General features: G+C 31.6%; 2 protein-coding genes across 3 annotated transcripts; both read right to left on the reverse strand.

Annotated features, from left to right (window-relative positions):
• Positions 1-214: 214 nt before the first annotated feature.
• Positions 215-4908, reverse strand: LOC112726626 (uncharacterized calcium-binding protein At1g02270). Of its 2 annotated transcripts, none has more exons than XM_025776100.2 (11): positions 4357-4908; positions 3936-4169; positions 3752-3856; positions 3468-3573; positions 3051-3271; positions 2898-2974; positions 2712-2805; positions 2500-2625; positions 1747-1857; positions 1552-1659; positions 215-769 (listed from the first exon to the last, which is right to left on the reverse strand). In XM_025776100.2, exons 1-11 carry the CDS (start codon positions 4357-4359, stop codon positions 527-529), a joined length of 1428 nt encoding a protein of 475 aa, XP_025631885.1. In that variant the 5' UTR covers positions 4360-4908; the 3' UTR covers positions 215-526. The 2 variants fall into 2 exon arrangements, with proteins under 2 accessions (XP_025631885.1, XP_025631884.1); XM_025776099.2 differs by having other exon boundaries at positions 2500-2628; positions 4357-4806.
• Positions 4909-9301: 4393 nt separating this feature from the next.
• LOC112726627 (uncharacterized) lies at positions 9302-13404 on the reverse strand. The gene is made up of 11 exons (XM_025776102.3): positions 12892-13404; positions 12528-12608; positions 11849-11944; positions 11659-11742; positions 11506-11575; positions 11294-11376; positions 10832-10911; positions 10423-10521; positions 10235-10343; positions 9916-10005; positions 9302-9767 (listed from the first exon to the last, which is right to left on the reverse strand). The coding sequence occupies exons 1-11, from the start codon at positions 13168-13170 to the stop codon at positions 9729-9731; spliced, it is 1110 nt and encodes a 369-aa protein (XP_025631887.1). The 5' UTR covers positions 13171-13404; the 3' UTR covers positions 9302-9728.
• Between the last annotated feature and the right edge of the window lie 589 nt (positions 13405-13993).

The raw sequence follows: 13993 nt of genomic DNA on the forward strand, positions 1-13993 counted from the left end.
ACTCAACACGACAAAAGCAGAATTATCTCCTGAAGTTTCTTCAAAAGGGCAGAAATTAATATTTAACAAAAAGAAACTAAGATTCAACCCCCTTTTCTTAGCCACTGATTACCATCAACAACTCAATAAAATATCAATGCTTGTAGGTTTTTGTTTTTTTCTTACAAAAAATTGAGACTAATAATTTGAATGGGATGAACTAATGAAAATGATGTTTGGGGTAATAGTAACTTAGAAGGGTAAATTAGAGAAAAGAAAGGCATGCCTAGAGATTCCTTTCTTACAATTCTTACAATGCAAAAATTTTCACCCTATTGCCAGAAAAATTTGGCCAGGACTTACCAAAATTTGATTACAAATTTTTCCTACCTTTCTTTTTTTCTTTTGACTCCACAACAGAGAAATAATTTTTCTTAGGACTATACACTATAATATACTTCCACAACCTAAAAAGTCAAAAAAGAAAAAAGGAAAAGAAAAGTCTAACAAAAGCTTATACTGATATTATAAAGTATGGAGTAACTAGCTATAGTTTTTGTGATCCATAGCATCTCATCTTTGCTGGTGAAAACACAGCAGTGAGCCTAGCATGATCTGAAAGAGAATACTCTTCTGGCCAATGTCCTCTCTCGACTTCTCGAGGGAACAACATCGCTGTCTTCACCTTAAAGCCGATGGTTTCGTGCTCATTCGTCGCATTCACATCCTCCATGCAACCATTGAAGCTTTCCAATACAGGTTCTGGACATGTAGAGTTCCAAATCTTTTGCTGCAAAAGTCAGATATCACAGTTTTATTAACATATGGAATATGTTAGGTTTTGGTATTACTATGTGGATCTTTAAAGTGAAATTAGAGATTGGATGAAGGCATCAACTTCGGCTTAAGGTTGCGGATGAACGAAGACATGCATAACCGAAACAAAGATGAACATAGACACGAGGAAGCGAAACGAGGAGGACCGGATACTATGTAAGAAATAGTGTTCAAGGTGGATATCACAACTATGAAAGTATGTTAACATCCATAGAATCAATCTAACATCAAACTAAATCACATAAATCTCTACAATATTAAACTAAACCAATCAAATATATACTGAACAGGGACGGCAATTTGAGCCGACTGATCTGCACGCCCAGAACGAGGCAGGTTTTTCAACCATTTACTGGATTTTGGAGCATATACCGACAATACCTGACAATAATTGTTTGGATATGGGACAGGTATGGGTAGTGGTCGCCCTGCCCCGTACTCATCCCAAACATATACACAAATGAATGTTTTAGATAGATTATCGGATTTGATAAATTTAAACTTTTTTAACATTGCTTAGAATTTGTAGGGGGATAACTTTAACTATATTTGGAACTTACATGATATTTTTAGTACTGTGTTTCATTTTCATAAATCATAAGTCAGAGATTATATTTCAGACAGGAAAGATCACGTTTGAAGCGAAGCAAAGACAGATATGAGTTTGGATTTGGGGCGATAAAGAAAACACCTGCAGGTAATGGGACATGTAATTAATGTAGATATGTGAAATACCTTGAATTCCTCTAAGTCGATGACCCCATTTCCATCAACATCTGCTTGATTCCATAGATCTTGGAACTGCTGAATGCATAAGCCATTAGGCACATCAACTAATTTTACCTGGAAAACAGTTGCAACATATAAATGATTAAGTTCACTGCCTCATATCTCTGTCATTATCATATATTAGCAGATTGTGAAGTATACCTGCCGCAGTGCCTCATGGAAACTAAGATATGTCACAGCATCGGCACAATTGTCTCCCTTCAGAAATGTAAATGCACTGTCTTCAGACAGCGAAGCTTTTCGTAGCTGGTACTGAAATCAAATCCCCAAAGGAAAAAGGTCATATTCAGAGCCACAAGGATAATGCACATGAGCATATATGGTTTCATTAATTTTTTACAACAATGGGAGTCCTATGAATATGAATCTTTGACAAATCAAAAGGATAATATAATATAAGTCTGTCAGATATGTTGGAGAGGGGTGTTTGTTTCATCTCTAGGAAAAAGTAATTTTTTTATTTCTCACAGTATCCCCGACTCGACAAGCTTAAGGACTAATCTGCCAATGGATTGTTGCATACACAAGGCGGGATTCAAACCCCACACTTGCCTAAGCAGACGAGTGAAGTAGTCACTCAACCAACCCATGTTGGTTCGGAAAAAGTAACTTTTAAACTAAAATCTTCTATATAATTAAAAAGCTGGAAACCAATTTTTCTGAAAAGCTACTACTTTTCAGCTTCTACAAAACAAAAGCTGAGAAATGTTGTTTTGTTCTTTTCAAATCCTAATTGTTCAAAACAATTTATCCAAATATGTGAACATTGATTTTTTGTTTTCAATGAAGTAAGTAATTTCTGACAAGATAAGCCGGAACAAACGCACCGCTTAAGTCTCTAAGTTCATCAGCAAATTTTACAAATCAACCTATAAGCAGCATAGTATTACTCACCTTGAGTATGCTAAAAACAGCTTCAGCCCAACTTGTCTTCAAAGGTTTCCGTGGTTGGTTTGGATTGCAAAGCCAAATGAAGTCGACACCGCAGATATTTCCTCTATGATTTCGGTGACTAACCCACTGCTGGATTAACAAGACAATAAAGAAACATGAAAACGAAAATCTAAAAGAAAGCTTTAGAATTTATGAACTAGTAAGATATTAACCTTGTGGGAATCTGCATAACAGTCATATGATGAAACAAACCCTTGTGACCTAAGAAACTTGTATACATGCCCTTTCTTACTTCCATTCCAGTCACTGCATTAGATTGAACATTGAAGTTCACACTATTAGGAAACCTGATTCTGTTAAGCATACCAACATTGCAGCAAAATCGACAATAAACTCACCCGCAGAGTATAATAGGCATCGGTTTCAGCCTGTTTTCTTTTTGAAACAATTCCACATGCTGCAAAATTTGGTGAACCTACAAAGACAGTGAAAGCTAAGATAATATTGAAAACAAAATTCATATATGAATAAGAAGAAAAACGTGGACATACCTGATGCAATCTCACTATACATAGACTCGAATCGTGAGGAAATAACAGGTGTGTGTTCACAATAAGAAACTCTTGGTAAAGACTTCCCATTTGGTTTTGCGAAACAGGGGCAATAGACTGAACGTGTAACAACTGAGCAACACGATCACCGAAATCATTTAAAAACAACTCCCGATAATTCACAACATGTAAATATTTTGTGTGTATAGCAGTAAGAAGACCTGCATAAAGTATAGTAGATATGAGTTTTCAGCTACAGAGTAACAAATTTACTTGGAGAAACTTATAATTTAGATTATGACAAAAATCGGAAAACCTCGAATGCATAGAACATCGGTACTTAGTACTAACTACTACAATAGCAATCCAAATATCTAAGCAAGATGGAGCATGAATTTCATTTTCACACACACTTACCATCTCCCCGGTTGTTGGTTCGAGCAAGCTTGAAGAGATGGTAACCAGCATCCCCTAGTTTCTCCTCATACATGTGAACAAGTTCTTCATTTCCAACCCAAAATTCCTACAAATGAAACAAGGATCATAAGTCACACACACAACACTCAAGGATATCTAAATTATTGGATTAAGCCTAAAACCACAAAATTGACCAGAAATCACATCTTGACTCAAACATATACTAATACTACTCATACTTAAAATTCCTACACTTTCTACCAAGAAAAGAGAGAAATTGCTACCTGAAGGCACATTATGGAAGATGATTCAGCAAGCAAGGAATTCAGAATACTTTCATTCCTGGACAACCAGGAGTACCTGAACTCACTTTCCCTGAGGCTTTGGTTCTGTTCAAAAACACACGAATTAAGACACAAGTGATTGCATAAATGTTAAAAACTAAGGGAAAATAGCACAAGACCTGACCTTTGGATCAATCCTTTTGTAAATAGGAGCCAAGATATTGAAAGTGGTGAATGAAACACATGAAGGACCCCTTTCCACCTCCACCATTGATGATGAACAACACTCACTGTCACTGTTATTACTAACAATGGAAAGATCTCCATCACTGTTATCACCACCGCTCATAACATTATAAGAAGAACCCTTCCCTTTTCTCAAGTTGAGCTTAGCAACACTAGAACCTGCAGCTACTACCTGAAATTCCAAGCATAAACCAACATCAAAATCCCCTTCTTTTGTTTTCTCCAAATCCATAACAAAACCACCCCAAAATCAAATTTGAGCTGAAAACAAAACTTGTTTAAGTTTTGAACATCAAAACTAAGACCCAAATGAGCAAAAAACCTAACTTTTTTAGGTACAAAAGCGAGAAATCACTTACCATTTTCAAAATCCTAGCCACTGTCCAAAAGGGGTACTAAGAAAAGAAGGTTCTGGAAAAACTAGAAGCAAAGTTTTGTGCTTTCTGTAGGAAGCTGAAATGGGTCACTAATAATAGCAGCGTTTGAATAAATGAAGCTTTGAAAAGCAAATATAATTGAAGCTCCTTTTTAAGGCTTCTTTTGTCGTTAACGTTGTTCCATTCGTTGTATGAGTAGTATATATAGAGAAAGAGAGAGCTTTTGTTCTGGATTCGTTGTTAGATGACTGTTTATGGAAGAGAGAGAGAGAGAGAGAGAGAGAGAGAGAGAGAGAGAGGTGCGATGCTGTTTCTGTGAAATTGGAATCTTATTTTTATTCTTTTTCTTTTATTTTGTTTTCTAATTTTGTTTTCATTTTTTTTTTATTATCATTGAAGGACACTTTATGAAGCAACTAGCATTACTGCATTATCAGCAAGGCAACTGGGCAACACGCCTATGCAAATAGACATTTATTTATTTATTTATTTAATTTTGATCTATGGTATATCTATGACTAATAATTTTGTTATGTCATTCATTATATTGTGCATTATTATATTATGGAGAAATAATTAAATATGTAGTTTTATGAATGGTATTGGTTGACTCAACTAGTGTATCTTTTTTTTTTTTTAATTTACAATAATTCATAGATACCGTAACTCTAAATTAATTAGCCTTCCCACTAAGGTAAGTTTTAGAATAATCATTTAAATTAGTCCCTAAATTTGAATATTTTTAGTTTTTAATAAATTTTTATTTTTTTAGTAGTTTTCAAAAAAAATTATTGGATATATTGGTTTATTTATTATTTTTAATCAATTTTTTAGTATAAATATTAAACAAATAATTTTTAATAAATTTTGTTATAAAATAATTAATTCTAAAAGAATATGCTTTAAGACAAATTAGTCATATTTAAAATTATAAAAATACCAATTAATCCAGCAGGAATAATTTTTTAGAATTTCTAAAGTCTAAAAATTTATTAGGGTCCAAGGTGACAAAAATATTCGATTAAAAATTTTAAAAAATTAATTTGACATTTATTCTAAATTTTAAAAGCTCTTGCTATAACTATTTTCAAAATAATTCATGTAGTGGTAAATTACTAAATTTACCACAGAAATGTATTTAAATTATTGTTTCTATTTTAGAATGGAATAAGCTTTCCCAATTGGTTGAGTTAGGTTAGCAATATTTTAATCTGAATATTTGTTAACATCATCAAATTGTGGGTGAAGTGATGCCCTAGCAGAAAGAAGAATGTGAATGGAATTTATTCCTTTCTTCTTCTCTTTGTTTGCCTTGGAAGTTCAGAGAAATCAATCATCATCTTCGCATGAAAAAGAAAGGAATAAACTAGTAAAATTTTTTAGTCAAAGTAATTTATTGGAATAATCACTATTCTTTGGAAAAGAATTATTGTTATTATTTTTTACTGTTTTATTAATTATTTTGATTAGGATAGAGTATAAAATTGGTCCCTTATGTTTAGGTGTAATTCTGTCTTAATTGTTAAAATTTAAAGTAATTAATAAAATGTCCTAATAGTAGTACAAAAATAAGATCAATAATCTAGAGAATAAGTATAAATTTTCGAGATACAAAATCAACTGTGAATGCATTAATATATTTATTTATAATGTTTTTTAAAATTTAAATAAAGTATTTTTTATAGAACTAAAGAAAATGATAAATAAATATATTGATGTATTCACAGTTAATTTTGTGTCTTTAAAATTCGTATTTGTTCTCTAAATTATCAATCTTATTCTTATACTACTAATATATAAGACATTTCGTTAATTATTTATTTTTAACGTCACAATAAAATTACACTAAAATTAAATAAAATTTTTTTAATATAAAATATTTTAAATTTTAAAAAACAAAATAGAATTACGCCCAAACATAAATAACTAATTTAATACTTTACCATGATAGTTAAAGTTTTCTCCACTGAGTTTATTGGTGTTGCTTATTTTGTACAGCACCCAATTCCCCCAAAATGAAGAATTTTTAGAAAATGAGACTGATGATCCAAGTAACCTTTATAAAAAATAAATTACATATTAAACTTAGTAATCAGTGCCAAACCTAAGGTACGTATATTCAATTTGATACCTTTTTTTGTTTGGTTAATGCCAATAAGGAATCTAAAAATCTTTGCGAAATATTCAAATATCTAATTATTAGTTTAGAATTTTTTATTTTTAATATTAGAATGATAATAGTATTTTTTTAAAATATAGATTATTGGGGTATTATTCTTAAATGTGAAATCGTTTTACTAGAGAAATAAAAATTGGACCGTGATTTATTAGAAGTACAGAAATCGGACCGTCCTCTTATTTCTAGAGGTACACAAATTGGACCATCCGATTTGTGTTAAAATAAATTAAAAATTTTGAAGTACAGAAATCGGACCCTTCGATTTGTATAATTTTCACAATTTTAAAAAACACAAAAAATTACAATGTTAAGGTATATCACCACTTTTACATCCATAACAAAAAAAATTAGCCTTTAGGTTGTTCTTACAAAAATAATAAAATGTTATACACACAAAAAAAATTAACTATTAAATCAATTATTATATTTTCATATAAAATTATATCTATTATATTATATATTTTTAATGTATATATTTATATCATAATATATATTTTATATAAATAATTAATTTAATAACTAATTTTTTGAGTTTACATAACGTAATCTTGAAAAATAATATTTCACTAATCCATGCTTAATAGGATACTGATTTGGACCTATTATAATGTTTGCACTTTTATAATATTATTATTCATCCAAATTTTGGAATAATTTTGAGAAAACAAATTGATCTTTTTTTTTGTACGAAAGGTATTATATTATTATGATTATTATTATTATTAAAATAATACTGTGGTTTTCATAGCAGGCCAGTTACAAAATATAACATTGACATCATATAAAAATCAACCTTCCTAAAAGAGAAAAGTTTCTGCTATTGTTGTGATTGTCTAGTAATACTTTATTCATGATCCAGTTTTCATTTTCTTTTTCTTTAACTTCATTAATATAGTTTTATTCAAGAGAGTCAAATGGTTATTTATACCTCCCTCCTTCCATTCCTTCTTTTCTTTTTTTCCTTTAATTTCTTTTTTTTTTTTTCAAATAATGATTGCTTCATCCCCCTATTTTATTAATATCTAAATGGACACGGAATGCAATTTTTTGTGGTTAACCAAAGTTTAGGAAAGAAATGCAAATTATACATGTCGGTGTCCCTTTTCCTTATGATTTTAAAATCACCTCCATATAAGATAGATAATCAATTTAGTTAGTCGAGTGATCAATTTACTCATCCGTTTAAATAAGTATTAAGAGTTTGAATTTTATTTTGTATATACAATAATTTATTGGCTAGCAGTAAATTTTTAAATGGAGTTTAAATCTGTAACAGATTAATCCTTAGTCTATCAAACTAAAAAATACAATGAATAACCAAAAAATACAAGACAGATACACAATTATACAACATGACAGCATCCACTTGCCTAAAAATAAAACATTAAAACATGACTAATAAATAAGTCATATAGAAAATAAAACAAAAAATGGAATGAGATATATTATATGTGATGGAAGATTAACATTATATATGCATATTAATATCAAGTATAATACACATATAGATTCACTTTTTTTTCATAATAAAAAATTTTATTGAAAGTAAGTCGGCACCTCACTTAATGATACAAAATAGAATAAATATATGAATTAATTTTTAATTAATTAATATTAACCTTTTTTATTATAAAATTGATTTTCTAGTTCTTATTTTTTAGAAGATTTGGGATTAGAAGTTAGGATTTTAAAAATTTATGATTTAAAAATTAAGATAGAAATTATTTTTTAAAAAATTAACTGATATTAACAAGAAAAATTAACTCTCTAATTAAATCTTTAATAATAAATAAGTGATTAATATTATACTTAACGTATATGCTAACATAAGTCTTTTTGGTGGAACAAATTAAATCTAGCTTTTGGTGTTTAAGGAAAGATGACTTTCACTTGGTTTTTGTTTCTGGTCTTTATCTTTTGCTCATTGAGACAGTAATTTCTCACTTCTTTGAATTATGAATTGTGACCATGTTTTATTAAAATTATATTATAAAAGAAGGGAAAAAAAAAAAAAAGATAAGGAACACAAGGTAGACAATGGACCACATTAAAGTGATAAATGATGATAAATTTGGCAGCGTGGGGTATGGTATATGTTAAGGATAAGTATCCAATTCACCTTTTGATTAATGGAAAGGCCAATATCAAAGAAAAGAGGAAACAATTTCATCTGCAACATTTATTTTTCTTCCCAACTGTTCAAAATGACCAAAAGACAATAACGCCTCAACAATCTAAAGTTATTGTCTTAGAATTAGAATTATTTTTTTAATAAATAATTGTTTTCATGCTTCCACTCTTTCATAGTTTCATTCACGATCTCAAAAATAGATAGCATTATAAAAAGAAGAATAAAACCAGATGATAAACTTATTCATAGAAAAACATAATATTAAAAATTAAGAACCAAACAAACCCTAGATATTTTTGAATATATTGGTGAAGCACAATTTGATTGATATTAGAGCGGTTGAACCGTGTGGACCTAACTAAAGACAGATCACAGAAGTTGTATCAAGAGTTTGACAAGATCACAGCTTGTTTCATCCATCATATGGCTAATCTCTTTCCATGGATAAGACCTAATATTAATAACAATTACAATAATATATATAAAAAAGATTATTAAAGTTTGGAACACCTCCCAGAATCATCTTAGAAATTCAAACACTATAAAATAGTAACACTACTACTACTTCTTCTACTACTACTAATAATAATAAATATAATAAATTCAATTCCATAATATTTGAATAACAATTCTTGCTTGTCATTTCTAGGATTGGTATGTTACATTCATATCCCTGATGAAGCCATAAAGTACAGATGGTACAGCTCATTTGGAATCAATTCTCTGACTTAATTTGCCTAAGCTTTTATAAAATTGTAGCACATGAATAAAAGCAATGGTGCTCAAGAAAATCAATATGGTAGAAGCAAACAATTTCCAAGTTAAGAAACTATATTTAAATTGTGAGAACTAACAATGGACATAAGGTCAAAATTGAGCACTGGTATACAGAGATTTGAGGAATTTAGACCCCAAAAGCAAGGGGGGAAATACATGAAAAACCATGCTGACAGATTGCCACAACTTCAAGATAAGCAACAACCATCTTTGTCAGATAAAACCTACTCCAAAAGAAATAACTTCCAAAATGCAACTCTCCATGAACTATAGGAAAAACCTCCTCCGACTTGTATCCATTTCCGGCTAAAAGTGAGGTAAAAGAAGAACAAGGACAGATAGAAAACAGAAACAGAAACAAAAAAACAGCAGTGTTAAGAAGACGGTAGAAATGATTAGCAAAGTCATATAAGGAATTGAAACAGCAATAAGGCTTGGTTAACAAGTAAATTACCTTATGAACCCACTCATATTCTCCTCCCTTGGAGTCAAATGTTCCATGCTGCAGGCTGATCAATTTCAATGTGAAACGAGGGCCACATTCCTGCATTTTCAAAGAATTCATTAGAGACAGGTTTGGAGGCCTCAAACAGTAACAACGCTTGAATGAATAATTAGCTAAAATGCTGAACACTAAGAAGTATAAGAAACATTTGGACCAAAATGAAGGTAAATGCAAAACATCAGAGCCATGTTTAACATAAATACCAAATAGTCAACAAGCAGAGTTTTAGTGGTAAATGAAAAGCAAATAGCAAAGAGCTGACACGAACCTGAAGACGAGCTATTGTTTTGTGATCAGGAACTTTCTCATTTGTCCCCTTTTCGTCCTTTTTACCTTTAGTATCAGTCTTTTTAATTTCTTTGGTTTCAAAGATATACCTTAACAACAGGAAATGAAATCATTAATAGTGTAAAAAGTAGACAATATTAGTAGCTTGTAAGTCAAAGGGATATATACCGATGATGTCGGAAGAATATGAAGTCTCTCTGATTGTGGAACGTAACCACTCGTCGGCCTTTAAATTCTGGTTCTTGTGGGAAAAGTGACTGTATCAATCTATTTAAAAGGAGGAAAAATCATTAAATAAGGAGATTTAAAAAATGGGTAACACAAAGTATTGCTACACAGACAGACAAGGATCTAGAGAAAATATTGATAATTTGGAGAATAGGAAAGGTAGCCTTGTGATTGTTTGCACCCTTTTCAAAATAATTCTTAAAAAAATAACACTCACAAGTACAACATCATTTCAATTATACATACATCTGAATATAACAGAATTTAGAATGAAGCACATCCAGTAACATATAAATGTTAAACAACAAATGAAACATATAAGAAACTAAGCATAAGAGTAAAGACTGACCTTGCAACTCGATGCCCCAAACGCGTTGTGAAGTTATTGAACACAAGCTCAGGCTTGTGACTGGTTGGATTTCCATGATTCTGAAAGGGAAAATATAATAGAATCAACAACAGAAGTTGGATACTTCATTGCCTACTTACCTTTAACATAACATGCCACACTTAATATCAATAGAAATGGATTCATCTACCAATATTTCCTATTAACAAAGGCCGATATATGTATACACTTATGGAACTTAAAAGTAATTGTTTCTTGTATATGAATACAAATACAAAAAGGAACCCAACCAAAATAAGTTAGAATGGCTAACACCTCTTGACTTGAGGCACCGCATCATAAAACATTTTCTTTTTCCACCCACGATTTTGCGGATGAATTTTGTAGTCATACTGAAAAATATGCAGACCAATTCCATAGACCCATACAAATTATCATGTTTATAAAGAACAAACATCATACCTTTATATCCTTGCGCAAAACAAGCTTTGAAAGCTTGAAGTGAGCAGTAGGTCCATCAGGCAATCCAATGATTAAGAGAGCATCTGCAAATCAATGTAGTGAGGAATTAAAATGTTGTATAGACGTCACACTGAAATCTAAAGGAAAAGGCATAAGAGTATCCTACAAATAACATTGTAAAAACATTAAACTTATCTAGGACCTGAACCTACCTGGCTCCCGGCGATTGGTGTGAACAACTATCATAGAAGTGAAGTCCTTTTTCTTTGCATATTCTACAATCTGACATTCACATCAAAATTAGAAAGAAGATTCAAATGGACTCTCCATATTAAACACCTACATAGAGAACAGACGCCCATTACCTTTTTTAAATCATAGGTTCCTCTCTTGAAGTAATGTGCATTTGGTATAACAGAAAGCAATTCTGATATAAAAGCAGGTCCCCTCTGCAGATTAAGTTATTTTCAACCAAAAGATGCAAACATGTAAGAAACAAGGCAAAGGAAGAAAAAAGGCATAATGAACAAAAGCAATACCATGTAGCAGACTTACCGAAGAATTGAAACGGCAAGTGGTGATTAATATCTTTGGAGTTTGTTGCTGGCTCAAAATTTTACTGAACTCATCAGCATCATTTCCTGCAAATAACTGCAAAAAAATACCAAAAAAGAAAATCAAATAAACCATTTTTTAAACAAACAGTTAAAATCATCTCAGTTGCAATTCAACATGCAAAATAAAAAAAGGGAAATTAAAACTAAACATGATTAAAAATTTTGAATCTCATCTGATTAGTAAATCACAATGATGCATATTCCTCTGTAGAAAAAAAGGTGAAATTACCACCAGAAGTAATTCTACCATCAACTTAACTAAAGATATAATACCAATTACCCATATTTATACACATGTTTGAACTTTGAATCAAATCTTACTCTAGAGTCTAAGTACAACAAAAACTAAAACCTTAATTCTAACAAGAACTAACTCAAAATGTACAACTAAGCATGTCAACTAAACAACGACATTGCGTGAGCGGTGTCATAAACCATATCTGTAAAGAAAATATAGGCCAACTTCTTTCTTAACAGCTTTCTATATGCTTTTTCTTATTTTCCCTCCTAGGAGCTAGCAGACTACTCAAAAGCAAAACATGGAAAAGAAAGGTTCAAATTAATTAACTTTGAAGTGAAACAAACGGGATCAAGGGAGACAGTGTAAAAAGAAAAACCTCTTCATCGTCGGGCATGCAAACAGTCTCGTCGAATTCCCTGGTGTTCTCGATGGTGCGTGGAACCTTCTTCTCTGGAGGCTGCACCCGCTCAAAACAAACAATGAAGCAATTCAATTCCGGTGAATTAAGATAAACATTCTAAACATATCACAATCACAAGCTTAGACAAACATTTTAATTTAAAAAAAAAAGGCTAAAATTAGTGATCTTTATTTGTAACTGCAACGAAATCAGGATATTTTAACATAAAAATCACATTTTTTATCCTAATCACCAATCCAAGCATACAACAAATTCCAATAACAAATGCAATTATTCTCTTGAAAAAAAAAACATTAATACAATTGAATCAAAGTAGAACCTCTTCGCCGAGCTCAAGAGCTCTTTTCTCAGCGGCTTGGCGTTCCTTGAGCTTGTTGCGCTTCTCAAGCTTCTTCTGGCGCTTGATCTTGGCATGGATCTCAGATCTCTTCTCCTTGTTCTTTATCATCGAAGGAAGTATCTCCTTCTTCGATTTCTGCTTAATCGAATTGGAATCGGAGGAAGCAGAAGCTCCTTGCTTCTTTGGTGGCGGTGAATCTCTCTCATCATCTTCGTCACTATCGGAACCCTTGCTCCTCTTCTTCCTTTTCGCACCCATTGTAGTTGGTAGCTGAAACTGAAACTGAAACTGAAGCTGGAGCTGAAGTGGAAGAAAATTGAAGGGGGTTTTGGTGGTTAGGGTTTTTGAAAAATGAAAATAGGGCAACCAAGATCAGAATTAGCATAAATTACTGGAACGACGTCGTTAGTATCCTTCACTAATTAATTTTTTTTCGTAATAATTTTTGGGCTCGACTAAATCCGATTTCGTTACAGTGGCCCAAATCGGCCCATTTAAATTTGATGCCCTTTTTCCATATATAAAAAAGCTACGTAACCAAGTTGGGTTGGTCTAGTGGTTAGCTCACTAGTCCGCTTAAGCAAGTGTCAGGGGTTCGAATCCCGCCTTGTGCATGCAGCAACTCATTGACCACCGGCAAACCCTTAAATGGAGCTCAGTACCGCGACGGATTAGTTCTTGACCTGTCGGGTTAAGAGATACCGCGGGAAACCAAAAAAAAAAAAAAAAGCTACGTTTTCTTAATTAGGTTCAATTACTCTGTAGGTCCTTATAGTTTCACCGAATTTTTAATTAGGTTCCTATACTTTTTTTTTCTTTTCAATTGGGTCCCTGCACCTTAATTTTTTTTTCAATTAAATCCCTGCCGTGTGTATAACGTTAAAGATAACAGAATATTCTTAGTAAAAAACGAATATTCTTGTCATTTGGATGGAGTGGCTAGCTGAACAAACATGTATTATTCCAAAATACCCAAAGCACCCCTTGCATTTTATCCCAAGGAAAAAAAGAAACCCTAAGGTTCTTTGTGGAGAACGCGTCAGTCGTCTCCTGCTTCCCTTGTTTCAGGTCGTCATCATCA

This window comes from Arachis hypogaea, chromosome 12 (assembly GCF_003086295.3).
Source record: "Arachis hypogaea cultivar Tifrunner chromosome 12, arahy.Tifrunner.gnm2.J5K5, whole genome shotgun sequence".
Classification (NCBI taxonomy): domain Eukaryota; kingdom Viridiplantae; phylum Streptophyta; class Magnoliopsida; order Fabales; family Fabaceae; genus Arachis; species Arachis hypogaea.